This window comes from Poecile atricapillus, chromosome W (genome assembly GCF_030490865.1).
Source record: "Poecile atricapillus isolate bPoeAtr1 chromosome W, bPoeAtr1.hap1, whole genome shotgun sequence".
Taxonomy (NCBI): Eukaryota; Metazoa; Chordata; class Aves; order Passeriformes; family Paridae; genus Poecile; species Poecile atricapillus.
In genome coordinates, this window is record NC_081288.1 from 62,722,595 (window position 1) to 62,735,058 (window position 12,464).

A 12,464-nucleotide genomic window follows, 5' to 3' on the forward strand; every position below is an offset into this window, starting at 1 on the left:
ACAGCAGAAGCCAATCCTGTATGAGTTGCATTTGATTTCATGCCTATGATGCCTAAAGTTTTTTACTTTTTTTATATATTTTTCATGTATTTGTAGCTTTGCACTGTTAATACATGGTTATACATGGTTATATAGTTTTCCTACCCTTTCTCTTAGATTTTAGAGTACTAAGCAAACCCTTTTAACATTCCTGAAATTCTGTTGAGTCGAGTCTTATTTTCAAGAAGAGAGCCTCTAACAAAGACATTTTGTTTTGCAACCAGAATCCAAGGAGACATCACAAGAAAACAAAGGCAAAGAAGCCCCTGGACCAGCTCCAAGGGGCTGACCCAGGGCAGGTGTTTCTGAAAGTCCTCAAAGCACATCACATCATGCACACACCCCCACCATAAACACCTGGCCTCCATGTGAAAATAGCCACTGAGGAACAATTCAAGGATTCAACAGCAATAACAAGTTCTGACAATACATTTTCCCACTTTTCCACATGGCCCTGGCTGTATTGGAGAGTCGCGCTACACTCTGCACACCAGAACAAAGGGAAGCTCACCACTCATAAGTTCTTCCCACAGATTTTTCCACTGAGGAAAAAAAAAAAAAGTAGAAAATGTAGTGATAATTATTTTTTTATTTGAATAAATAGTACAATTGTCAAAAAACATGCATAAACATTCCTGTTGTGAATTTTAGCAAACATAGCATTGCATTGTAACTTGCTTACAGTACACAACTCTTATCACTAAGATGGATGTCTCCAACATATGACAAGTCCAGAACTTTATCTGCAAGGCTGGTTTTTAGTAGTTAGAAATCCAGAGTAAACGCTGTTAAAAACAGTAGAAAAGGCTCTTAAAAAATACATTAATACTGAAAGCACTGGGGTGTGGGGAAGAGGAGGAAGAAATTCTATAAGGTTTAAATTGATCTAAAAAATCTGCTACTGTCGGGTTTTCATCTTGAAAAACAGAATGCAGCTGAGGACTATCTGAGCTGCTTCTGTGGTAATACAGCTCACTAACTGAGTGTGTCAAGTAAACGCACCTGAAAGTCAAGTTGTATGGACTGGAAAAGACAGACATTCATTAAATACTTACAAATGCAAGAGCTTTAACGCTGCAGAGCATTCAGCATTCCAGATGAACTCAACAGGATTCAGACTGGTACCCATACGTAAAACCCCAGTAACACAAAAATACCATGAATCACATTTTTAACACTGACTCAACTTTCTGAGAGGCAAAGAATTTTGGTGCATGTGTCACAGAAAGGTATGACAAAAGCAGGCATTCAGAGAAGCTTTACCCACATGGCTCAGCCTGGAAACTGGGCTGTCTGGGATGAAGCCACACTTCAGTTCAATCTGCCCTGCTCACAATCTAGTTAACAATAAATACAGTGTCTACAGATCAGTGAGCTGGCCAGACAGCCAGGAGCCAAGGAATGAAAAAAGTATCTTCCCTGTGCAACATCTACCAACAAACAAGGCCACAACAGAACAGGCTGTGACACCTGATCCAGGGAGCAGTGCTGGCTGATAGGGATATTAACAGAAGGAATGCTAAAGGAGACCCATGGTTGTAGCAAGGGGACCAGAAACACATAATTCAACAAAACAGATGCTCTTTTACAACCTGCTCACCTCTGCTTACATGCCCAGCTCAGAAACAGCCATTCCCCTTTCTAAAGCCAAATCACTCTCACCCATCTATTCTTTCTAACTTCTGTTTGCTTTTGTTATTAATACTGCTTGCAGTTTCAAAAACGACAGTCTCTGGAGGGCTTTCCCAGCAACTCAGAGAATATAAACAGAGCTGGCATCTCCACATCTCTCCCACCTGAAGGAAGGGGAGTGGAATAACAACTCTTAATCAGACTTGATTCCTGGAAATAACCCTGCATTGAACTAAAAGTTTGAGAGACCTTTCCATTCAGTGACTTTCCAGCCTCAAGATACCTTTATTTCTCAGAACAAAAGTTAGACCAATTTCATTCACCTGCCAGGAGAGCTGTCCCACCAAGCCTTGGCAGCTGTGCAAGTCTCCTCTGTTGGTGTTGTGGTGTAGTTTAGAGGCCCCATCTGAACAGCACATCTACTTATTCCAGACTCAGTATAAACAGTGAGAGGCTAGCTCCTTCCTAAAGTACAGGCATGCAAAGATTCCCCAGAGAGCCTGGCAGAACAGAGGAGATCTGAATTTTCATGCAAAGGAAGGGTAACTTCCATCTTTTTTTTTAGAGTGTGAGGGGAGGTGATCCAAGTAATCCAAATACTAGAACCCAAAAATACAAAGTAAAGAAGCAGAAGCTCATTTCTCTCCCTTTGAGATAAAAAAATGTTTAAGAAGGGAAGGAGAAAATCCCAATTGTAAAATTATACCATTCAAATAGCATGTTTCCTCTTGAACCTGAGCTCAAAGACAAATAATGCTTGGTGTAAAAAAAAAAGTATTTTTAGGGAAAGAAGATGCTGATTCAAGTAAGCCCATGGAGCAGAGCAATTCTACCTGCTCCTCTCCTTCAGGTCACTCTGCCTAGTGTTTCACCGAAAGGAATGGCTGCCCATAAAACAAAAGTTGCTGTTGTGATACATAAAAGCAGCAATGAAATCTCTCCTCTACATGCTCGAAGGAAGAGGGTGATTTTGAACACATATTCCACATATCATATACTCTGGAAATGCCAACCCCATTTCCTCCACAAAGCTCTCCTCAAAAACCCACTCAGATGGCTCCTGTTCCAGCACATTTCCTGTGTTAGTTTCAGGAAGGACTGGGGCAAATGTACTAATCCAGCCTGTGCCTGTGTGACCAGCTCCTGATCAACCTGACCGAAGCCTCCTGCTTAGAGGTGGACAGTGGCCCTAGCAATCAAATTTCTCCTAGAAAATAGATTAAATAAAAAATAGACATCAAAAGATTAGTTGGTCATCCCATTGAAACTGTTCTGTGTAAACGCTGAATGGAAGTAACACTGAGTAGAAAGAGGTGAACACAAAAACTGAAGCTTTTGCCATTAGCTTCACATAGTGCCTGCAATTCCCCTCAGCCCAACCCAACCAAGAGAACACACAAACCCTTATTTAATAGAAAAGGCTCAGCTTCTAAAAAAATTCCAGTGGTGATTTTCTACTGTTAACACTCTAAGTCTGGAAAATTATCAAATGCCTGTTGCAACCAAGGAGTATGCAAAAGAAAGTCTTCTGCAGAAGCAAAGAATCTCAAGCCACGAGGAAGGTCTCGTGTTTTCCCTGCTTATTAAAGTAGTGGTATTTTTCCTTTCTCAAAAGAACATTCATGGATTATAGCAAACAACAGATCCATTTGGCAAAAGTGTGAAGCACCTACACATTTTCAAGTGACCTAGAGAATACATATGCATAATTTTTAGTGGGATTGTCTTACAAACAGCTACAGAGAGAACACATCAACTGTAGGAAGAATGCATGAAGTACATAGCATAAGGCACAATGGGAGCATGCACGGGGCGTGTTTATCGTAACTTCTGCCTGAGGAGGTTGAAGGATGATGAGACCTCAGCAGCTTCCAGGATCACTCAATGTTCTTGTACTTTGTGAAAAGGTTGTACAGAACCCTGAGGGTAGACTTCAAGTCCAAGTTGACAACATCTGTGGAAGAAAAGGATAAATCCTTAATTTGCATTTTGTTTTCCCTCATTTGTCCTGACAGGAACAGAAGTCCCCACATCTCTGAGCTGATGGAATTGTGAATAAAAAAAAAAAAAATCCACAGAGTTTGGATCTCCTCAAGCCTTTTAAATGTCCTGCATGATGTTCTTCAAAGCAGCTTTACAATCATACAGCACAGCTAACTTCTCCCTGGGAAACAGAAGGTAATTCCCTTCCTCAGCTAAAATTTGCTACAGAGAAAGTCTACTTCTGTCAGAGACCTGAGATAAAGGCTTTGGGAAATACTCCTGATGACTTTCCTGGCCACAGAAGCAGTGAACAAGCAGTCACACATATCCTTAGGTACTGAACCACATCCACAGCTCTCAATGATATGGTCCATGAATTAACAAAGCCTGAATCCTTAGCAGACTCAAGCTTTTTATTATTTAATAACGCTTCTTATCATGCTAGACCAGAGAAAAGAAGCAGCTCTCAAGAGAAAGCTTTCCTGTTAGCACTTCTCCACCTATACTGCAATAAAATGCCAAGAATGCAGGAATTCTGGGGGGAGGCATAGCATAAGAAGGCTGAAGAGGTAGAAGGAAAGTTTGGATACAACATGTAAGATATTAGTAGTAAGAAGCAAAAAATATACAGTGAACAATATATTACGGAAAGAGAAGTGAGGAAGAACAGATAATTAAAAAATCATCAAAAGTCCTAGGAAGACAGCAACCTGCTAACAGACCAAGTACAATTAATAAGAGATCCAAGGGAAATCCCCACTGTCTCCTTTGAAAAATCATTGCCAGGACTTCTTCACCCTTCCCTCTCACCCCACACTAAACACCACTCTAAACCCCACACTTCATCTGATACATTCAGTAATCTCTCAAATTCTTTCTACCCTTTTTTCCTGTATTATTTTACATATTTCATTTATGATTTTCAGTTCACTTTTGCAGAAGAATCTTCTCCTGCCCCAAAGAAAGATCCTAATTGCTCTGAAGTCATGCACCCTTAAAAAAGAAATGTCCTATTTGTATACCTTAAATACATAACTTCTAATTTTTCTAGGTATCATAGAAAGTTGATACCCAAATTAAAACAAGCCAATCCAAATTAAAACACAAGCTTAACATTGAATGTTTTCTTAATTTTTGTTTTCTTTTCTCCATCTTCCAGTGGTGGAAATTTCATCTCCATTCCTTGACAATGAAGACCAATGGTTAATAACCACTATTGCAAAAGTTATATTGTAATTCCAGTTTGCCATTTTCTTAACTTGTTATGTCTTTGACTGCTGCATTAAAGAGTACAGTGTGCAATGCATCCCCCCTCTGTGGGCAACTGTTGTGCTCTTTATTGATGTGTCTAACAGGTATTTCCAAGAATAAGCATATTCCCAGCCTCCTGCTTCTTATAAGATAAAATATAGACAGCCATAATATTACCAACAACAACTAATAAAATGTTAACTGAAAGTGGCCTTACACTCTAAAAGTAGTTTCCATTCATTTAAGACTTTCACAGTCCGTAACAACCTCATTAGAGGATACTAAATTAATTCAGCACAATGTCAATCCACTGAATTTGGCTTGAAGAACAGAGAAGAGATTATCTGTATGGTCCTATTTTTGTTTACACCTGTACACAGACACACTACAAGATTTAACAAGACCTTTTTCTTGCAAGCACTGTAGAAAGAATGGGCTTTAGGGATAAAAATTATCTGCTCTAGACAACATTTTTCCTTAAAATTAAATATGTCCTTAAAACTACAACTAATTAGACTGGTTGGACAGCCAGGCTCACCACCTCAGATCCTGGGGCAGCTTGGGAACCTCAGGACAAGATGGACATTGAGGGGCTGGAGCGTGTCCAGAGAAAGGAATGGAGCTGGGGAAGGGTTTGGAGCACCAGGAGGGGCTGAGGGAGCTGGGGAGGCTCAGCCTGGAGAAAAGGAGGCTCAGGGGGAACCTTCTGGCTCTGCACAACTCCCTGACAGGAGGGGACAGCCAGGGGGTGACAGGCTCTGCTTCCAGGGAACAAGGGACAGGATGAGAGGAAACAGCCTCAAGTTGTACCAGAGCATGTTTTCCCAATTGGGTGTTGGGAAATTTCTTCAGAAAAAGGGTTGTCAAGCATCCAAACAGGCTGCCCAGGGAAGTGTTGCAGTCCCCATGTCTAGAGGAATTTAGAAGTTATATAGATGTGGCACTTGGGGATGTGGCTTAATGGTGAACACAATGGTGCTGGGTTAATTGTTGAACTCAATGGTCTTAGAGCTCTTTTCCAGCCTTAACAATTCTATGATTCTAATCCAAGAGGTATTTACTATCCAATTCATGCTAAAGAGCATGAATTCACCTGATAGGTTTCCCAGCCTATTGATGAACAAACAATGTATCAGAGTATGGCATTAACACAGTGTAACTACACACAGAATATTTTTGCAGAGCTTCAGATTCTCTGTCCAAATGAATTATTGTTCTGTGAATCACATATTGCAATACATGACTGGCAAGGCCTTACAAATGACGCTACAGTGACAAAGCCATTCCCAAGAAGTGACTGTCCTCTGCAAGGGAGAAGTTTTTCAAGAGCCAGTCAGTTTCAGGCACACAGATACCACAGGAGCACAACGACTCCAACAGCTGGGAACTGCTGCCAGGAATGGCTACACACAGAGAAGAGGAAGGAAAACACACAAGAGATAGTACATCCTGCAAAAGCAAACAGCAAAAAAGGAATGTTGTATGAGCTAATTTGGCTCTCCACCTTATATTAATAATTAAATTTTCAATCAGCAGAACATTTAAAAGCATGTTTTGCTTCTTATTGGATCTACACAAGCAAGATCTACTGTAATGTATTACCATTCACTATAGCATAAGGATGAAAGAATGCCTTATGGAAAGGTAACCTCTTCTGGTTTTCATCCTTTTTTTCCAGCATTCTTCAGGAGCACTTTTCATCCCCCAGTTTACAACAACAGTACTGACAGCATATATACGCTATTCAATACTGTCTTTTGCCTTTTCCCCCCTTTACAACCATCTCCACTGTTTGTTAATCTAGCTATTATCACCACTTTGTCTCATTTTAAGTCAGACCACACATTTCTTGGGGCGTCCTCATTTTTCTTTGTTCTGCAGGAGCTTGTAACACATACGTAGTCCTTAACACCAGGAATAAAAACTGCTCATTTAGCAGTCATAAAGTTTTAATTCCTCTTTTTATCCCTAGTGCAAGGAACAGAGCAGACCTCATCAATAATTAATGTAAAAGTTAAGAAACTTAAAGGGAAAACTTGAGTTTTACACTTTTTAGCTCTGGCTTCCACAGCCACATAAATCAAGAAGATTGTTTGCTACTGGTTCTCCTAAAAAAAAAACCTGAAGCCTTCCAGTTATCTAATCACAGGAGTCCAGACTAGCACCAGCTGTAAGAATTACAAGAATTAAGACCATGAAAAGCTTTCTGCTTGGATTGAAAACACCAGCTGAACTTATAATGTACACTGAGCAGCTCTTGAATGACTCACTAAAGCTCCACTTGGACACCTCAGTGAATCTGCTCCAGACTAGAAGCATGGGCAGGATACACCCCAGGCACAGATAGTGAATCTTTTGGAAAACTCTCAAGGGGCCCATTCACAGCTCCACTTTGTGGTACTATTTCTACTTTGAATGGAATTGCACTTGAAATACACCTGCTGTGATGACTTTGTACAGTTTAAAGCCATGTGGTATGTCCATACCTTCAGGGCGAGCTTTTGGCTTCTTCAGGCCTCCATCTTGCATCAACTCAAAAGCAAAAGAAATATTGTGCACCTGAAAGAGGTAAATGGTTTAGAATCTCAGAGTTATATAAGCATCAAAAGCCTTAAATCAAATTTTTTTAGATGCTTTATTCTCTCTGCACTTGATAATTCTATTTAAATCAATATTAAACATTTACATGCTTAAGCATAGCAGAACCAAAAAGTGCTTGGTGATGGCAGTTCCTGGCCAGGCTATGCAGAGAACCTACAAAACAAGCTAAGCCCAACTGTACATACAGAGCTTCTGAACAAGCCCCCACAGATCACATAGGAGCATAAATTCAGAGGAAAGAAAATGGACAAAAAGGGAAAGCAAAAGAAGGTAGGTATCTTCATTTAATCTCTCCTCTGAGGAATAAAAATTACAGTTTAAAGAGATTTGCATAGCAGATTTCTTGTCCATGCTTACTGAAATTTAGGCAGGTAGTTAGCATTATGAATTCTGTGCAGCTTTGTTACTGCCCATGACAGTTCTGGGGATACATTGCTTATGTCTCAGGACTTTATTAATCTCTTTTACCTGCTCCAGTTCTTCCTCATTCATTGTGACAAAACCAATCACTTTCAACCAATCACTTCCCCCAAAACTCAGAGCCTGCCTCTCCTTCTTCAATTTACAAATCCCCATTCCTCAAGGCTGAGTCTCCACACAAAATCACATTGTGACTTCAGGAATACCAGGTAATCTTTATGAATTTCAACCATTAATAATAAAATTGTAACCTAACAGATGCTGGCTGCAACTCAGCACCCTGCATTTCCACAAGGGCAAAAATTGAAGATGATGGGATAAAGAAGCAAGAGAAAGCTATACAAGATGTGTGAGATGTAATAGAGATGTACCTTTGTGAGGGGCTGACGGCAACAATCTGTGTGGAAGCTGTTATGAAAACCCCATTTTAAACAGCACTCAGACAGCATTCCATCTTTTAACTTTAGCCAGTGTTTCCACTCCTGACCTAGCCCCCCTCCTGCTGCAGCTCAGCCAACACAAAACCTGTCTCTGCATTGCAGAACCTGGCAGAATAGAAAGCAAGGGGCACATGCAGGACTGGCTCAGGGTATTCTGATACACCAAGACCAAACACACACAGATGAATGTGCAAGTCTGGGAACAGCTGCAGGCAGAAGTAAACTTTTGGTTGTGACATTAAAACACAACCTAAACACTTTTCTCATTGTGAACACAAGGAGGGGCGTAGGACAATGGAGCAAGTGTGGGGATGAGGGCAAGAGACATCCACACAAGAATGCTTCAGGCAATACTACAATCTAAAAAATTACTTTGGTTATGCAATACAGTACAGAGCATTCATTATTGTATTTATCCATCCTGGATATTTGTGAGCTTCATGTGTTGTCTGATGCCAGGAACAGAATACCTTTCTTCTTTAACTATGGGGAATTTACCCATTCATTTCACAATTTTTTAGTGGTTTTAACCATCAAGTGCCACAGCCTCTTTGCTAGATCTTCTGTAGAGAATATATCAGGTTCTGTTTCACCTGGCACAAGGAGAAAGCATAAAATAATTGGAAAAAAAATTGTGATAATAATGCAGAAAACATAACCTGGAGTTTCTACCCACCTTTTGATCAAAACTTTCAGGCGTCAAATAGAAGTTGTGAAGTGGAACAAAATAGTCCTCGAGGAGACCCATGAGCAAAACCAAGTAAACACCATCTGCAAACTGAAGAGAAGTATGAGGAGAAAGCATCTGTTTATAAATCAGCATTCATAAATAAGGACAAAGAATGTTTGGCCCAAATTATGGTTTGTTTTTTTTTTTTTTTTTACTAGCACAGAAGTGTGAGATTGTTCAGGAGTCTGTTCTTGCTTTCCTCCTGTTCATTTAATTTGCTTGAGGAATCCTGCCAACTTCACAGCAGTAGTTAAAAAATACCAAACTTCCGGGGAAACATGTTTGCACATTATATACCCCCAGTCCTAGTGCTACAGTATCTGGTAATTTCAACCACAACCCCTCTTAAATTGTGTGTGTTAGACATTTGAATCTTTGCCCTTAATCAAATCTGAAATTAAGTCTCTCCTGTCACAGGTAAGAAGCTGAATTTCATAAAAGTATTTTTTTCCCCCAAGTCAAAATAGATTGTTTAGGGTTTCAGCAAATACTAAATAAAATCCTACATATTTTCAGCCACCCTGTGCAGTGTTCCTGCCAGACCAGATGGCTACTGACTGGCTAAGGGGACAATGTTAAGCAGTTCTAAGACTTCCCACTTGTGATCCTGATATGGTATATGTGACATCCTTTAAAAATAAATTCTTGGGTATCTCTATGGCATGAAGCAACAATTTCTTGTGACAGATCAGATCTGGTCACCCATTTCGGAAAAGCTGTAAAATAGCAGTGAATGAATGACTGCTATATACCAAGCCAGGATCAAATGAATTACCTATACTCCTGGTAAAATTCTCTGGATGCTGGGCTTATCTTTTTGTCAAGACAATAAGATCACCATCTCTCACAGCTCAGTAAACTCCAGAAACAAGACCTGCTTCTGCTTAGCCAAGCCCACGTCTGAAAATTTGCAATTTACACAGATTACATCCAAGAAGACAAAGCCTCCCTACCTGGGTTTCCAACTCCGTTACTTCCAAATTCAGTTTATTCAAGTGTTTGTTCACAAAGGTGATCAGAGACTGTTAAAAAAAAACAAACCAAAGGAGCACAAACAGTGATGTCAGACACTACACTCGGTGCTGATGTGAAAGGGTTAACATAACCTTTAAAGACATTTTTGAAAACACAACATGTATGTTTATTGCCTGCTTTTGCACAAGTAAGTACAAAGAAGTGCCAGTTTTGTTGTACCAGATGCCAGGACTCAGCAGATGGTGCTGAGCTTTCCCATGCACATGCAGCTTTCCCAGCACATCAAGCAAATTTTAGTGTCCTGGGAAAACACTGTGATGACATTGGTGCCTGAAGGTGAAGTGAGTAGTAAGTGCATTTACTGTCCCCACTAATTTTTTCAGGTTTTTGAAGGTGTCAACAGTATAGTGTTGTGCACACAATTCTGTTCCTGGAGGGATGTGTGCAGTCAGCACAGAGTACAGCCAGGATGTAGCCCAGGTGGGATTTCTATTCCAGATGCAAATCCTGCCATTACAAACCAGATCTGTGCTAATGGACTGAAGCACAGAGGTCTGTCAGCCCACTTGCACCATTTCCAGAAGGGACACAGAGTAGAGTGCTACCACATTCATTGTGTGGAAGGAGTTAAGTTAGTTCTTTATCCACTTAAAAACACTTTTCTAGAAGACATTTCAGGCTGGAAAGATAAAAATCTTACCAAGATTTCAAAGCATTATTTTAAAAGCACACATCCTTTATTTCACACAAGGGGAAAGGACAATTTACAACACTGATCTTCACATACTGCTCTCCTAATAAGCAGCTTAACAGCCAGGCTGGAACTATCTGATGGAACTATGTAGAGTCTTATATATTCCCCCAAAGCAGCAAGAGCTGGCAGAGAGAGATAAACAGCTACATTACCCCTCTACTCTGTCTAACACAAAGCCATGTCAAAAATATATCTGGATGGATGTGACATTCAGTGATGCTTAGCTTTAAAGGACAAACCAAGGGACTATAGGAAGATGTGCTTAGCACTCGGACAAAAGCAGCTCTTTTGTAAAAGCTTTTTATTTAGCAAACTTCTTTATGGGTGAAACATTTTAGGATACTGTGGAAAACATCACCTGGCTTTGAGACAGTGATCCCTGGGAAAAACACCCTTTTCACTACTTCAGATTCCTCTTCTGTTATTTGCTGGATGTTCCTGAAATCTTCCCAAAAGCATAGAAAAAAATGCAATGTGGAAAATAAAGCTAGGATTTTACTTTTTACCTTTTTGACTACGCTGAGCTTGTCTGGTGCGTGATCAAAAAGCGTGTCAAAGGCATCACGCTCTGGTTTGGGGGGAAAAAAATTAAAATCAGAACACCTTCAACAGCACAAGTGTGGGAAGCAGGTTTCCCATCCAAAGCTTAAAGGTTTTTCTCTTCAGAAAGTCATGTAACTGAGACCCAAGCTAAAAGTCAGCACGCTGTTTTGGTGTCTGGCTACATGCCAGAGCAAACTGCTCTGGGAATTTTAGAGGTAACTGAAAATAAACATGCTCACTTTTTTTTTTCACTTTTCTGCTATTCAAAATTAGTACAGAATATATGTGGGTGAAAGAAAAATTAAAATGAAACACAAATTCTGACAATACCCCAACCCTAACTTAAATAACTATGCTTGCATCCACATTCAGTGTCAAATTCAGACATTTAGATAATCAAATTTGATTCAATCAAATTTAATTTTTTGATTTAAATTAATCAAATTTAATTTGATTAATTTAAAATTACTGGTAGCACCCCTAACATCAGTAAAGCTTAGAACTGAACTCTAGTGAATTCAGCAGTGTATGAAGAGCAAAACCTGCAGGCAATATAAACATTTAAATTATGTTTTTGCCTTCCAAGCATTGTCTATCAATATATAATCCAATCTGTTTTCCATGATCAAATACTTTTTATTTACAAAACACATTTTAATAGCTTTCTAATGTCAAATAGACATTATCTAAATTCTTTTGTTATCTGAAGATACATTATTTAGCCCTTATAGCTTACTGACATTACTTATTCTCCAGTGCCTTATTAATATTTAATGTAGATATATTGCAAGGGGAGAAATGATAGTTTTAACATATTACAATGGGCAAAGAAAAAAAATAAATTACTTTTTTTCATCTTTTACAGGAGCATACACCTTTAAAATGAGAAATGACTTAATGCCACTAAAAAAATAAATGCAAAAAGGGAAATCTCTTGGCAGCAGCACCAAAAGAAATGGATTTTGCTTAGACCAGACATACAGTTGGTAAGCCCTAAACTTCAAAGTGTAGTAAACAGAGAGGAGGTAAGATTCTCCATGCAAAGGAGTTAGATCTAGTCCTACCCAGTATGCTCCACATCTGCAAGGAGTAACAA

The 12,464-nt window shown here is 39.5% G+C and overlaps 1 protein-coding gene across 2 annotated transcripts in view; it reads right to left on the reverse strand.

Moving 5' to 3' along the window:
• Positions 1-608: 608 nt before the first annotated feature.
• The window catches only part of LOC131592274 (beta-parvin), a 51,719-nt gene continuing 39,863 nt past the window's right edge, over positions 609-12,464 (reverse strand). For both annotated transcript variants that reach the window (XM_058863679.1, XM_058863680.1), the window contains exons 9-13: positions 11,332-11,393; positions 10,050-10,118; positions 9,043-9,144; positions 7,392-7,464; positions 609-3,625 (exon numbers count right to left, since the gene is read on the reverse strand). In XM_058863679.1, the coding sequence (XP_058719662.1) occupies positions 3,549-3,625; positions 7,392-7,464; positions 9,043-9,144; positions 10,050-10,118; positions 11,332-11,393 (383 nt within the window). In that variant the 3' untranslated portion in view covers positions 609-3,548. The remainder of the gene's footprint in view (positions 3,626-7,391; positions 7,465-9,042; positions 9,145-10,049; positions 10,119-11,331; positions 11,394-12,464) is intronic.